This window comes from Oncorhynchus tshawytscha, linkage group LG11 (genome assembly GCF_018296145.1).
Source record: "Oncorhynchus tshawytscha isolate Ot180627B linkage group LG11, Otsh_v2.0, whole genome shotgun sequence".
Classification (NCBI taxonomy): Eukaryota; Metazoa; Chordata; class Actinopteri; order Salmoniformes; family Salmonidae; genus Oncorhynchus; species Oncorhynchus tshawytscha.
The window spans coordinates 39,462,488-39,478,993 of record NC_056439.1 but is presented as its reverse complement, the minus strand read 5'-3'; the positions used below and the strand labels follow the sequence as shown (position 1 = coordinate 39,478,993).

General features: G+C 44.8%; 1 protein-coding gene and 1 pseudogene across 1 annotated transcript in view; one reads left to right on the top strand and one right to left on the bottom strand.

The window, feature by feature from the left end:
- LOC112234816 (EARP-interacting protein homolog) overlaps positions 1 to 13,685 on the bottom strand; it is a 46,399-nt gene extending 32,714 nt beyond the window's left edge. Inside the window, exons 1-4 of the mRNA XM_042330104.1 lie at positions 13,428 to 13,685; positions 11,052 to 11,135; positions 6,214 to 6,346; positions 4,505 to 4,667 (exon numbers count right to left, since the gene is read on the bottom strand). Of these exons, the coding sequence (XP_042186038.1) occupies positions 4,505 to 4,667; positions 6,214 to 6,346; positions 11,052 to 11,135; positions 13,428 to 13,469 (422 nt within the window). The 5' untranslated portion in view covers positions 13,470 to 13,685. The remainder of the gene's footprint in view (positions 1 to 4,504; positions 4,668 to 6,213; positions 6,347 to 11,051; positions 11,136 to 13,427) is intronic.
- Positions 13,686 to 13,734: 49 nt separating this feature from the next.
- LOC112234818 overlaps positions 13,735 to 16,506 on the top strand; it is a 31,472-nt pseudogene continuing 28,700 nt past the window's right edge.

Sequence of the window (16,506 nt, the reverse complement as noted above, 5' to 3'; positions counted from 1 at the left end):
GTGTCTACTACCACTATCAAACATGTATCAGTCTTTCCACAACAGAGCCATCCTTATGTGTGAGGGTGCGTGTGCATGACAGTGATATAAAATATATGTCATAGTTTCCTTTTTCATGATCAGAATCTTGTGAAACCCGAACCCTCCAAGATCCCCCCACAGTTCCCCAATAGCTGTCCCTCAACCATTCGAGACCCCTCCCACAGGCCCCCCCATTAGAAAACCCTTTTGCAATTATGTTAGCACAGCTGAAAACTGTTGTTCTTATTAAAGAAGCAATAAAACTGGCCTTCTTTAGACTAGTTGAGTATCTGGAGCATCAGCATTTGTGGGTTCAATTACAGGCTCAAAATGGCCAGAAAGAAATAACTGTCTTCTGAAACTCATCAGTCTATTCTTATTCTGAGAAATGAAGGCTATTGAATGCGAGAAATTGCCATGAAGATCTCGTACAATGCTGTGTACTACTCCCTTCACAGAACAGCGCAAACCGGCTCTAACCAGAATAGAAAGAGGAGTGGGAGGCTCCGGTGCACAACTGAGCAAGAGGACAAGTACATTAGAGTGTTTAGTTTGAGAAACAGACGTCTCACAAGTCCTCAACTGGCAGCTTCATTAATTAGTACCCGCAAAACACATGTCTCAACTTCAACAGTGAAGAGGAGACTCCAGATGCTGGCCTTCTAGGCAGAGTTGCAAAGAAAAAGCCAAAACTCAGACTGGCCAATAAAAAGAAAAGAACAGACACTGGACAGTGGAACTCTGCCTAGAAGGCCAGCATCCTGGAGTCGCCTCTTTGTTGGTGTTTTGCTGGTACCATTTAATGAGGCTGCCAGTTTGTATAAAATAAGTCCTAGATTATTTGCCCATATCATGCAGCCTACGTGGCAGTGTGGAAATGATCTCAATTGAGCAGTGTAAAGTACTTCAGTAGTACTTGAAAGTAATTTTACTTAAGTTATTTTTTTTGGTATCTGTACTTAACTCTTTTTATTTTTGACAACTTTTACCTCCCTACATTCCTAAAGAAAATACTGTACATAGGGGAAAGTAATCTAAAAGTAATGAAATGTAATCAGATTACGTTAGTGAGTTTGGGTAATCAAAAAGTTGTTACAGATTACAATTTTGGAAAGGTAACTAGTAACTGTAACGGATTACATTTAGAAAGTAACCTTCCCAACCATGATTGTAGGTGATCTAGAGACGCATAATAACAATTTATAATAATTTAATTCATAGGACATTTGAACAGCATTTAATCATACAAAATAAAAACATATTTTCTATACTTCATATGGTGACAATCTGCACATGTCGGGTTTGAACCTGCAATGTATGGTTGACAAGCTAGGTCTTTTATCCACCAGGGAAACTCTCTTACACATTTTATTTTTCAGAATAGCATCGCAGTATGGTCAATCCACAATGTTAAAAACTTCTTAGGGCTGCAATCCCGTTAACGGGATCGATATGACAACAGCCAGTGAAAGTGTAGGGCGCCAAATCAAAACAACAGAAATCTCATAATTAAAATTCCTCAAACATACATGTATCTTATACCATTTTAAAGGTAATCTTGTTGTTAATCCCACCACAGTTCTTGATTTCAAATAGGCTTTACAGCCCATTATGTTAGGTCACCACCAACTCACAGAAAAATTCAGCCATTTTTCCAGCCAAAGAGAGGAGTCACAAAAAGCCCAAATAGAGATAGAATTAGTCATTAACCTTTGATGATCTTCATCAGATGACACAAATAGGACTTCATGTTACACAATACATGTATGTTTTGTTTGATAAAGTTAATCTCAGTATACATTGGCGCGTTACGTTCACTAGTTCCAAAAACATCTGGTGATATTGCAGAGAGCCGCAACATTTGACAGAAATACTCATTATAAATGTCGATAAATGCAATTGTTAGACATGAAAATATAGATATACCTCTCCTTAATGCATCCGCTGTGTCAGATTTTTAAAAAACTTTACGGAAAAAGCAAATCATTAAATAATCTGAGACGACGCTCACAAAAAAAGAAATTATCTGCCATGTTCAACAGAAATCAGAAATATCATTATAAATATTCCCTTACCTTTGATGATCTTCATCAGAATGAACTCCCAGGAATCCTAGTTCCACAATAAATGTTTGTTTTGTTCGATAATATCCATTATTTATGTCCAAGTAGCTACTTTTGTTAGCGTGTTTAGTACACAAATCCAAACGCTCCTGCAGGTCCAGCCGAACGAAAACTTCAAAAAGTTATATTACAGGTCGAAGAAACTTGTCAAACTAAGTACAGAATCAATCTTTAGGATTTTGTTATCATAAATCTTCAATAACATTCCAACTGGAGAATTCCTATGTCTGTAGAAAAGCCATGGAACGCAGGTCGCTATCATGTGAAATGCGCTTGACCAGGACCTGGCTCTCTGCCAGACCATCCGGCTCCACATCACAGTAGAAGCCTCATTCAAGTTTCTAAAGACGGTTGACATCTAGTGGAAGCCTTAGGAAGTGCAACATAACCAATATCCCACTGTGTATTCAATAGGGGCTGGGTTGAAAATCGACCAACCTCAGATTTCCCACTTCCTGTTTGGATTTCTTCTCAGGTTTTGCCTGCCATATGAGTTCTGTTATACTCACAGACATCATTCAAACAGTTTTAGAAACTTCAGAGTGTTTTCTATCCAATAGTAATAATAATATGCATATATTAGCAACTGCGACTGAGGAACAGGCCATTTACTCTGGGCACCTTTCAACCAAGCTACTCAATACTGCCCCTGCAGCCATAAATCAAATTTTATTTGTCACATGGTTAGCAGATGTTAGTGCGAGTGTAGCGAAATGCTTGTGCTTCTAGTTCCAACAATGCTGTAATAACCAATGAGTAATCTAACTAACAATTCCAAAACTACTACCTTATACACACAAGTGTAAAGGGATAAAGAATATGTACATAAAGATATATGAATGAGTGATGGTACAGAGCGGCATAGGCAAGATGCAGTAGATGGTATAGAGTACAGTATATACATATGAGATGAGTATGTAAACAAAGTGGCATAGTTAAAGTGGCTAGTGATACATGTATTACATAAAGATGCAGTAGATGATATAGAGTACAGTATATACGTATACATATGAGATAAATAATGTAGGGTATGTAAACATTATATTAAGTAGCATTGTTTAAAGTGGCTAGTGATATATTTGACATCAATTCCCATTATTAAAGTGGCTGGAGTTGAGTCAGTGTGTTGGCAGCAGCCACTCAATGTTAGTGGTGGCTGTTTAACAGTCTGACGGCCTTGAAGTCTAACCAGTATTTCTCTGGGTAACGGTGTTATTCACCATAACTTCACCCATCCTCTTTATATGCTGTGCACTTCTCTTCATCACGTGTTAAACATTTTATTATCAAATGTGATTTTGAAATTGAGGAAACGTCAAATTGTTTTCTTATTGAGTTTGAAGGTTCTTAGTTTGAAGGTTCTGAGAAGCATATGAATACACAACAATTCAAATCAAATGTTCAAGTTATTTAAAGGAAGCACTATCTAAATAAAATCACATTTTATAAGACTTTCAACATATGTGATGTAGGTAATGTCCTGTGCAACCCAACTTAAACATTGTATGAATGTCATCACAACTAAGCATATTTTGTGTTTTGGGAACCTAATTACATGTTCTGGGAAACTTTAAAGAATTCAGAAAGGCTGTTCTGTCAGCATTCTTGCAACATCAAAGCAACGTTTGGTGCACCCTGATACAAACTTCACGTAAATGTCAGCACAACCGGACAGTTTTTGTGTTTTGGGAACATATCCCTTGTCCCTACAACCTAATGAAACATTCTGGGAATCTTTAAAGAACAGATTAAATATGTTCTAGGAACATTCTTGCAATATCAGGCAAATGTTTTATACAAACATTCTATAATCATCACCTCGACTGGACAGTTCTAGCGCTATGAGAATATTTGCCACAACCAAACTAAGGTTCTGGTAACTTTCATAGAAATACTTTTGATTTGCTGGATAGTATGGTAATGTATAGACCAGGATACCCTTCTGTATGGGAGGGGGAGGGAGAGAGAGGGAGTAAGGGAAGGAGCAAGAGAGCGACAGAGAGACAGGGAAAGTGACAGAGGGGGATAAGAGATGAAGAGGGAGAATGAGCAATAGAGAGATAAAGACAGAGGAAGATAAGTGAGTATAGTGGTATAAATGGTGAAAAGCAGAGCGATAGATTTGAAAAAGACAAAAAAAAAAGGAGATGGAGTCAAACGGTGAAAGATAGAGAGATAGAGGGGGAGAAGGAAAGCAGATGAGATAGAGGAACAGAGAACAAGGGGGAAAAGAGCAGAGAAAAGGATCAAAACAGGAGGTTGTGGAAACCCTGTAGTTTCAGGGTTGAATTGATATGACTGTGTTGTGTTTTGTTGTATACAGTATTGTAGCTGTAGGTTACGGTCTGAGTGAAACCTACCAGGAGGCGTTTCCATGGGAGCTGTTGTCAAGGTGACAGAGGAGTTCCAGGTTCTGGGGGTTGTGGGAGTTGTGGGGATCGTCTGGGGATTCATGGCTGCCTGACTCCCACTCTGGGGGCATCCTCCAAACAGCCCCACACGTCACCACGCGACTCTCACTGGCTGGAGGGGACAGGAGAAACAGGCAGCGTTACAGACCTGAAGAAGGTGGGGGAACTGGGAACTCACTCAGGACATGGGTGTGAATGAAAGACAGCACATGCAGGGTTCCAGCTGGACCAGATCTATAGGACCTACTTAGGGACCTGTTTTGGGGTTCTCATAAACCTGGTACAGCTAGATCCCTGTAGGTGCTGTCTTGCAATCAAATCCATTTCTTGAGTGTCCTGAAATGAACAGCGAGCTGACCGTGAGTAGATATATTGAGCATGTCAAGTGACAGAAACATTATTCATAAAAATAAATTCCATGTCTGACATGCATGTGTGTCTACAGTGGGATGGTCTGGTCTCTGAGGTCTAACCCATTCCAGCAGCAGCTGTCATCATGTGAGCTGAAGAGTGTAGGGCCCAGCTGAGGAGGCAGAGAGAGGGATGAAGATTGTGAAAGAGAGCAATAGAGCAAGAGAGAGAGGAGATATAAAGTAAGAGAGAAACAGAATGAGAGACATAGCGAGAGACTAACTAACTGTGGGCCTCTACCTCCGGTTTCAGCTGCCCCTAAAGGCCTACCCTGGCCTCCACGCCTCCCTGCTCTCCCAGTCTCTCACTCTGTCATGGCTGTCTACACATGTAAAGCTATGCCCCGTTCACACCTCCACCACACCATCACAAGAGAGACAGCCCATCTCCCCAGATCAGACAGTGAATAGGAAGGAATTGGCCTCAGCAGCACCTGTAGAGAAGTGGGTAAAGTGAGGGCAGATGATCTTCACTTGTTTTTGACTCGGGCTACTGCATTAGATTGGATGTCATGGTAATTCCGTTTCTCTCTTGAACTGCACTCTGACATAATGTGTATCACAGCCCTCCGCCACAATAGGGCTGACGCAAAGAGAGGAGAGTGAGAGTGCTGTGGCCTTGTTTTCAATGCCTCTCTCCCGGTTTCTCTCTTCACAACTACAGTAGCCTACACCCAGAGCTGATTCCAACTGTCACTAAACCCACCAAGGCCAAAGGCATCCATCTAATAAACTCAGAAATGTAATTACTTTTTTTCCCTCCACTCTTTCTCATCCAAATCGTCTCTTCATGTTTGTTTAGATTTATAATTGTCTCGAGGCAACTGTTGGCAGAAGGAGTGTGAGAGAAATGGGACGTGTTACTTTAGCATAATTGCTCGCGTGAAATGGCAGGGTGGGAGCATGGTGCGAGTCTGGGCTTGTGTGTCATATCTTGGCCATGGTCAGGGGTACACATGGCTGGCTAGCAGGGTTCTCACCGCCTTGCCTAGATGGTTGCCTTAAGTAACATCCTTTCAGGTCAAGACAGAATGCAGTTGCTATACCTTATGGGGTCATGAGATTTTCCTGAACACACGACTTGAGCAGGAAAAACACTGGCCCCTAGTTGTGAGAGAGAGACTAGTAACATAAAGACAGGAACAAGAGACTGAAAAAATGAGAGATAAAGAGCAAAGAGAGGCAGACAGACAGAGAGAGAAGGAGAAGAAAAGAGAGGTGCAAGGGGAGCGCGGGCGGGAGCCTCACTTTTGTTGTAGCAGGTCGTCAGCACGGCTTTATCTGCAGGACTGGCGCTGATGTGCCATATCTCCCCTGCCTGGTGCTGCAGGACGCTCTTACTAATGATGTTATTCTCATCATCAAAGTCAATGATGTGGATCTGTGGAAAGGAGAAAGGAAGAGCGGAGAGAGAAAGAGGCGGGAGGAGAGAGAGTGAGGGAAGGAGAGCGAGAGAGGGGAGAGCAGTGTGGACAAGGTTCTAGTGACAACACAGACAGAGGAGCGCCTCCTCCCCCTCATCTTTCACCAGTCGCCCTAACCCTCAGCAGTTCAAAGCACCCCTCACACAAAAAGGTTCCGTCTTTAATATGACAGTGAACGCAACCTTAAATGCAGACATCACTTAAGATATATTAACTTCATAACCCCTCTACGATTCTTGTCTTGATTTCCCCTTAAAAGCAGCGATTAAACACTCCTTCAGAACTTGAATCAGATTCAGAGAAGTTACAGAGAGCGCCACGTCTTAGACGGCAGAAAGAAAGGTCCAATAGAGGAAAACCGATCAAATCTAGTTTGCACCCTTCACGACATGATAAGTAACGTGTGGAACACCAGAGCAGGCAGGGGTCACTATCTGTGAAATTAGTATGTTATTATCACTGTCATTTTATTGTGTTACTATTTCCTTTTTATTTACACTGAACAAAAATATAAACGCAACATATAAAGCGTTAGTCCCACGGTTCATGAGATGAAATAAAAGATCCCCGAAATTTGAGACACGCAAAAAGCTTCTCTCTACAATTTTGTGCACAAATGAGTTATTTATATATATATATATATATATATATATATATATATATATAAAATATATCCACCTGACAGGTGTGGCATATCAAGAAGCTGATTAAACAGGATGATCATTACACAGGTGCACCTTGTGCTGGGCACAATTGTGCTAAAGCCACTCTAAAATGTGCAGTTTTGTCACACAACACAATGCCATAGATGTGTCAAGTTTTGAGAGAGTGTGCAATTGAAATGTTAACTGCAGGAATGTCCACCAGATCTGTTGCCAGAGATGTTAATTGAGATGTTAATTTCTCTATCATAAGCTGCCTCCATTATCATTTTAGAAAATTTGGCAGTACATCTAACCGGCCTCACAACCCGCAGACCACGTGTAACCACGCCAGACCAGGAACTCCACATCCAGCTTCTTCACCTGCGGGATTGTCTGAGACAGCCATCCAAACTATGATGAAACTGTGGGTTTGCACAACCGAAGAATTGCTGCACAAACTGTCGGAAACCGTCTCATGGAAGCTCATCTGCGTGCTCACGTCCTCACCAGGGTCTTGACCTGACTGCAGTTTGGTAATGTGATCGACTTCAGTGAGCAAATCTTCACCTTCGATGGCCACTGGCACGCTGGAGAAGTGTGCTCTTCACAGATGAATCCCGGTTTTAACTGTACCGGGCAGATGGCAGACAGCATGAATGGCGTTGTGTGGGCAAGTGGTTTGCTGATATCAACGTTGTGAACAGAGTGCCCCATGGTGGCAGTGGGGTTATGGTATGGGCAGGCAAACACTTACAGACAACAAACACAATTGCATTTTATCAATGGCAATTTCATTGGACAATGGTTGAGAGGTGTTGTGGACCCAAAGCTTCCTGTTTAATAGATTGCAGTTTGTCTAACAGCCATGAGGCTATCTTGCTATCATCTTCAAGGTCAGCAGACTAAAGAGTTGGCATTACAATAGAAAACGTAGGCCTAATATTTGCACGCAAGCTGTGTGCAGGACGTTGGAACTTCTATTGACTTGACTTAGGCCTATTTGAATTGACCATTATGGAAATCTATTTGATAGATATTTGACTTAGGTGGTAAAGCAGCGACAATCAAGAGGTTTGATGTGGTTAATAACACCCGTCATTCTAATAAGGCTGAGTCTCACGACACTGTGGGGGCCATTAATCTGGTTGCACTGGACAATAACTCCAGGCACTCCTCTAGCCTATTCACTTTTTACAGGCAGGGAGGAGAGGAGCAGAGCATCGGAGCAGCAGAATACAGCATCCTTCAGCTGCCTCAAAGTCACACAGGCTGCCATTAACCTTGGGCTGGACCACAACGAGCAAAGATTATTACACAAAGTTATAATTTTATGGAGGGGAGACACACAAATAAATTCCGGTGTTGGTGGGACAGGGTAATTGGAGGGAAGAGGAAGAGCAGTAATAGGGCCCCAGGGTGGAGGACAAGTCCCATGGGTGATTTATCCTGCGTTATTCCCCAGCCGGAGCCAGCGGAGTGACTTATCCCTGCATCCCTCTCTCAGCCCAGTCGGGTTTTCCTTCCCAGCCCGTTGTAATTATGGATAAAAAGGAGCTAGCCGACGGTCTCCACTTTTGGGCCTTTAGTTAAAGCTCTTTAGTGGTGCGGATGACAGTAAGTGGGACAGAGGAGTAGGGAACTGGCAAAAGTGGCAGGGCTGAGATGTTTTAATGCCACACAAACTGGGGGAGCCCCAAAGTTCTGCCATTCATATTGCGCTGCCCTCTCAAGGCTGGAGTGGCACTTAAGGTGAGAGGAAGGGAGGGTATAAAATAGATATCTGAAGCCCACATTACAGAGGCAGGAAGCTTAGTGACACATCCAAGCTACTGTATAAGTACCTGAGGCCAGAGACAATCAGGTGGTGTCTCTATGTGACCAATGGCTGGGGGTGGGACTGAAACCATTTTCAAGGAGGAGTCCACTTGCTGGAACAGCCAATAATCATAAGTGAAACAGCATTGTGATAAGGATGGGATGAAATTATTGCTCCCTTTGTTGTGACTGCAATGCATTCAGAAATGCTGGTACAAAACACCCAAACTTCTGTTTTTCAATTCTCAACAACAGTGCTTGGTGCAGGCATCACAGCAGTACTATCATTATAAGTATTTTCCTCTCAAAAACATGGCGTGGGTGATCAAACATAAGTACTGTTTGTCTGTTCAACCACCGGGATAGATTTGGAATGGGCTCCAGCAACATATTTGAACACCCACAGCCAAAGCCAGAATAAATAAAAAAACAGACCATTTTCTCACCAAAGGATGCCAAAACCATTTCAACACAGACATCAGTCTCACCTCTCTCCCTCTCTGAAATCAGTAATTACCCCCCCACACACACATTTATGGCCAACTGTTTCTGTGGTCTGTCTGCATGATGACCTAGGAAACACACACACACACACACACACACAAACACACCAGGATGGGTTGTAGTCAGCCCAATAACAGTGCCGAAGGCCAAGGCTAAGCCTGTCCTCACAGCACTATCTGGTCCACACAGCGCTACCTGGTCCTCACGGCGCTACCTGGTCCTCACGGCGCTACCTGGTCCTCACGGCGCTACCTGGTCCTCACGGCGCTACCTGGTCCTCACGGCGCTACCTGGTCCTCACGGCGCTACCTGGTCCTCACGGCGCTACCTGGTCCTCACGGCACTACCTGGTCCTCACGGCACTACCTGGTCCTCACGGCACTACCTGGTCCTCACGGCACTACCTGGTCCTCACGGCACTACCTGGTCCTCACGGCACTACCTGGTCCTCACGGCACTACCTGGTCCTCACGGCACTACCTGGTCCTCACGGCACTACCTGGTCCTCACGGCACTACCTGGTCCTCACGGCACTACCTGGTCCGAACGGCACTACCGGGTCCGCACGGCACTACCGGGTCCGCACGGCACTACCTGGTCCACACGGCACTACCTGGTCCTCACGGCACTACCTGGTCCTCACGGCACTACCTGGTCCTCACGGCACTACCTGGTCCTCACGGCACTACCTGGTCCTCACGGCACTACCTGGTCCTCACGGCACTACCTGGTCCGAACAGCACTACCTGGTCCGAACAGCACTACCGGGTCCGCACAGCACTACCGGGTCCGCACAGCACTACCTGGTCCTCACGGCACTACCTGGTCCTCACGGCACTACCTGGTCCGAACGGCACTACCGGGTCCGCACAGCACTACCGGGTCCGCACAGCACTACCGGGTCCGCACAGCACTACCTGGTCCTCACGGCACTACCTGGTCCTCACGGCACTACCTGGTCCACACGGCACTACCTGGTCCTCACGGCACTACCTGGTCCTCACGGCACTACCTGGTCCGAACAGCACTACCGGGTCCGCACAGCACTACCGGGTCCGCACGGCACTACCTGGTCCTCACGGCACTACCTGGTCCTCACGGCACTACCTGGTCCGAACAGCACTACCGGGTCCGCACAGCACTACCGGGTCCGCACAGCACTACCTGGTCCACACAGCACTACCTGGTCCACACAGCACTACCTGGTCCACACAGCACTACCTGGTCCACACAGCACTACCTGGTCCACACAGCACTACCTGGTCCACACAGCACTACCTGGTCCACACAGCACTACCTGGTCCACACAGCACTACCTGGTCCACACAGCACTACCTGGTCCTCACGGCACTACCTGGTCCGAACAGCACTACCGGGTCCGCACAGCACTACCGGGTCCGCACAGCACTACCTGGTCCACACAGCACTACCTGGTCCACACAGCACTACCTGGTCCACACAGCACTACACAGCCAAAGAGCTACATCAGATAAAGGATCAAGTGAGTGCACTGTGGATGTTATTCCCATCAAAAATATATAGTACGTTTTTAGTACAACTTTAGATTACATCCAAAAGTGGGCTCCACATTAGAAGAACAGACACTGTACCAATACCCTTCCTAGATGGTCTTCCACTGGATAGGCTATATACAGCTGTAAGGTGTACTACACTTGGTAAGTGCAGTCGTTTGACTCACCTGATTGTCAAATTTGAGGGATTGAGTGCCCACAAGAAAGCGAATGGCATCCGATTCAGCTGTCTGAGAAGTAAGTGCACGAGCCTGCAAAACAAGATACGGTTGGTACATTGTAAAACTGTAACTAATGTACACTACCGGTCAAAAGGTTTAGAACACCTACTCATTCACTGGTTTTTCTTTCTTTATACTATTTTATACATTGTAGAATAATAATGAAGACATCAAAACTATGAAATAACACATATGGAATTATGTATTAACCAAAAAAAAAAAAGTGTCAAACAAAACAAAATATATTTTATATTTGAGATTCATCAAATAGCCACCCTTTGCCTTGATGACAACATTCTCTCAACCAGCTTCATTAGGTAGTCACCTAGAATGCACTTCAATTAACAAGTGTGCCTTCTTAAAAAGTTAATTTGTGGAATTTCTTTCCTTCTTAATGCGTTTGAGCATTAAGGTAGAGGGGGTGGGGGGGTACACAGAAGACAACCCTATTTGGTAAAAGACCAAGTCTATATTATGGCAAGAACAGCTCAAATTAAGCAAAGAGATACGACAGTCCATCATTACTCTAAACATGAAGGTCAGACAATACAGAACATTTCAAGAACTTTTAAAGTTTCTTCAAGTGCAGTCGCAATAATCATCAAGCGCTATGATGAAACTGGCTCTCATGAGGACCACCACAGTAATGGAAGACAGACAGTTACCTCTGCTCTGTTCATTAGAGTTACCAGCCTCAGAAATTGCAGCCCCAAAAAAGCCTTCAAATCAAATCCAATTTTATTTGTCACATACACATGGTTAGCAGAGTGTGGCGAAATGCTTGTGCTTCTAGTTCCGACAATGCTGTAGTAACCAACGAGTAATCTAACCTATCAATTTCTCAACAACTACCTTATACACACAAGTGTAAAGGAATGAAGAATATGTACATAAAAATATATGAATGAGTGATGGTACAGAACGGCATAGGCAAGATGCAGTAGATGGTATCAAGTACAGTGTATACATATGAGATGAGTAATGTAGGGTATATAAACATAAAAGTGGCATTGTTTAACGTGGCTAGTGATACATGTATTACATCAAGATGGCAAGATGCAGTAGATGGTATAGGGTACAGTATACACATATGAGATGAGTAATGTAGGGTATGTAAACATTATATGAAGTGTTCAAGTGTTCAGTGTTCAAGTAACAGACACATCTCAACATCAACTGCATGAATCAGGCCTTCATGGTCAAATTGCTGCAAAGAAACAACTACTAAAGGACACAAATAATAAGAAGAGACTTGATTGGGCCAAGAAACACGAGCAATGGACAATAGACCGGTGGAAATTTGTCCTTTGTTCTGCAATCCAAATTGGAGATTTTTGATTCCAACCGCTGTGTCTTTGTGAGATGGATGATCTCCGCATGTGTGGTTCCCACCATGAAGCATGGAAGAGGAGATGTGAGGGTGTGGGGGTGCTTTGCTGGTTACAGTGTCTGTGATTTATTTAGAATTAAAGGCACACTTAACCAGCATGGCTACCACAGCATTCGGCAGGAGTACGCCATACCATCTGGTTTGGGCTTAGTGGGACTATCATTTGTTTTTCAACAGGACAATGACCCAACACACTTCCAGGCTGTGTAAGGGCTATTTTACCAAGAAGGAGAGTGATGGAGTGCTGCATCAGATGTCCTTGCCTCCACAATCCCCCGGCCTAAACCAAATTAAGATAGTTTGTGATTAGTCCGACTGCAGAGTGAAGGAAAAACAGCCAACAAGTGTTCAGCATACGTGGGAACTCCTTCAAGACTGCTCCAGGTGACGCTGGTTGAGAGAATGCCAAGAGTGTGCAAAGCTGTCATCGAGGCAAAGGGAGGCTATTTGAAGAGTCTCAAATATAAAAATTTAAAAAAACATTTGTTTGGTTACTACATGATTCCATATGTGTTATTTGATAGTTCTGATGTCTTCACTATTATTCTACAATGTAGAACATTGTACAAATTAAGAAAAACCCTTGAATGAGTAGATGTTCTAAAACTCCTCACCGGTAGTGCATGTATGTACAGTATGTAATGCTATGCCTATACAAGGCTTTACGTGACGAATGTATCACTAAAGCATGATGACATTGCAAAGCAACAATGTTGACGTACATTGAAGAGAGTTCAGATTAATATTTGTCAACATTGGAGTTGCATAGCTAGGACGAGGTTGCACCAGTATTTGGCCGTTAGAGATGTCGACAAGTCATACTCCTCGTTGACGTCTCTAACGCCCAAATACTGTGGCAGGACGAGGTTGTCTGACATAGCTATACTGAATCCAGCTAACGTTAATAATGCATCTCCGACGTGGAACTGTACCTGAAATTCGAGGCCGTATATCACAGGTGCATCGTCCTCCATGTCCCACGTATTTTGCAAGCTTATTATTATTGCTTGAAAGCGTTACGTTTATTGTGAGATTTTACAAATAAACTGTTTATCCATCACCTCGCTGGATGTTATTTTAATTCCGCAAACGTTCAAATAAATACTTACGTTGCGTACAATGAATGTCCGTAAATATATCTGGAGAAAGCAGATGTTTACGGTTTAAAATGCGTAAAATATTTAAGAATACCGATTCGACAGATACGTAGGAAATTTGATTCCTGTTGGACACTGTACATTTCACTTCCTGGAAGATTCACGCAGGCGCACTATTGCGTAGCGCAGTAGCCGTCATCATTCCTTAGCAAAGGTTATCTAAAGCGCCTTGTTTTTGTTTACATTGGTTTACTGTTTAATGGGGCAGGCTGATGCATCGCTACATGTTATTTATGTAAGCAAGTGATTTCTATGAATATATTTATAAAGGTAGTTATGTCCTTTTTTTGCCATTTGAAGCACCTGTAGCTTAGCACGCTAACTTTAGCTAGCCATCATTACCCAAAAAGCACAACAATCTAAGTTACTAGCCATAGAAATTGAATTAATCATTATATTCTAAGCCCGTATGATACATTTCATTGTAAAGAACATGACAAAGTACTTACAATACATCATATTTTTAGATAACCTGATTTATGATTCCTACATATTATTATTCTCAGGGAAAATATGGATAGCAACGAGACTCCTGTCACCCTGGACATCACAGGGGCAGTGGAGGTTGAACCCAACCTGAGTGAAGACCGTATCCCTCCAGATCCAGCCCCCACCCTCTCGCCCTCCTCTGTTGTCCTGTTCCTGGAGGAGATTATTGACCTGGGGTGCGAGTCCTTCATCACTCCCCAGGAGGACAGCCACAGCACACCCTCAGAGAGCCTGATGGACAAGCTCAACGACCAGATGATGGAGAGTGTCATGATCTCTGACTCCACCAACAACAGTGAGGAGGAACATGTGGTTCCCATGGACAACCTGCTGGAGCAATTTGAGGAGAGAGAGGAGGGGCCCGCAGCAGCAGTGGTTAAAGAGACCTCAGTGGAGAAAGAGAAGAAGGAGGAGAAAGTGGATGATCTGATTGGACAAGACACTACTGAGATCAAGATAGTGGCTGCGATGATACAGACAAGTCCAGTAGCCTCTAGCCCTGAGGAACCAGTGGATGATGTGAAACCAGAGCCTACTCCTGAAGAGCAGGATGTTGTCTCCGCTGTAACCCCAGAGGACAGCACCCCCAGCCCAGGCACCCCTAAGCATGAGGCAACACCCCTGGAGGCCAGCAGCAAAGGGACCGCAACCAAGGACGAGCCCATCCCTGTGTGCCCCATCTTCAGCCAGCCCAAAGCCCAGGCCCTGGTGCCACATTGCTTCCAGCCCACCCTCATTAAATCACCCAGCTTCAGTAGTGGCTGCGGCAGGGGGAGCACAGAGATTACCCCTAGTAAACTGGCTCCTCTGGTCCGCCAGCCTCACCAAGTTATTTTCTTACAGTGGGCATATCAACCCGGCTACTGACTTCTTTGACTCCTTCACCACCTCCTCCTCCTTCATCTCTGTCAGCAACCCTAACGCAGAGTCCTCAAAGTCAGCCGCCCCACCGGAACACCAACTCTCTGCCTGCTCTGGGTCCTCTCTGTCCACCTTTGGGCCTTCAGAGTCCGGTACCCCCACCCCAACTCCTTCTTTGGGCCTACCCAGACTGAACAAACCCCTATTCCCTTCAACAGGCTGCAGCAGATCCAGCCCCGGACCCTCCTTAGCCCTTCACCCAGCTGTTCTCGGGTGGAGACGGCCCGTTTGCCAAGGCTCTGAACATGAGTGAAGCTGATAAGAGGTACGATGCATGGCTGCCCTCTGAGGAGGTGCTGTCTACCTCTTTAACCTTTAGATCGCTGTACTTCTACTTATTCAGTGATAGAAGACCGTGTAAATGGCTATGTTTGCTGGGTCTGGGTAGTGTGCATGCAGCAGATAGATACCCTTGATATTCTGTGATGACTACCTAGAGTATGCCACACCTTCCTCATAGAATGGTGGTGTTAATAGCACAGCTCCATAAAATACCCTATCATTTCTCTGGCTCACCTCTCTCCCCTACCCCTACATAAAGCATGAAGATTAGTCTGAATAGCGCCCTCTCCTCCTCCATCACCCTATCCTCCTCCCTCCATCTTAGCCGCTGACCCGCAAACGACCCTGACCTGCACTTGGTATTTAAAACGTATGCACCATAGCAGCCGGCCGAGAGATGGAGAGAGAATAGAAGGGAGGGAGGAGATCCTCCAGGCTCTGAGTTCTCTCCTGCTGTGCCAATGTATAATGCATGGGAGCTGTGTACATATTTCAAGGCCTTCTGGTCTCTGCTTACACAAACATACACATCTGGTGCTGGACTGCAGTCTGCCTGGATGCACACATACACACCCTCTCACAGAGTAGACCACTTGACCGAAGGCTGAAAATACCACCTGGTGTGTGTGCGTCACTGACTCTACCGATGCACACCAGCCAGCGTGGGTGGCCCCCCCAGTGTAAAGAGGGAGTGAAGGAGAAAAATAAAAAGAAGTAGAGTGAGTCAGGCAGGTCTGTTGAAATGTCAGTGGGCTTTGCTCCTCACAGCTCCAGACCGACTCAGCCAGTCAACCTTACACTGATCAATACCTGTGATTGATTGCACCAAATTTGAGACAACTGGGTAGTCTCTTTCTCGATTCGCTCAGTAAATGTTGGCAAGGTGTGTGTGTGTGTGTGTCTGGTTGTACAGAGCTGTGTGTACCCTGGGGTTGTACTGACTAGTGAGATGTGTGTGTGTACACTCCTCCCCCCTGATTCTTGGGGCTGCTGGGAGCTGGTAGTGACTCATGCTGCAGTGCCAGAGTGTGACTGCACCCACTGCCTCCACACAAACGCTGGCTCACACAGAGGGAGGAGCACAGAGATGAGGGAAGGGAAGAAGAAAGGGGAGAGGAAAGATAGAGGGAGTATGACAGAAGAGATGGGGAGGAAGAGAGAA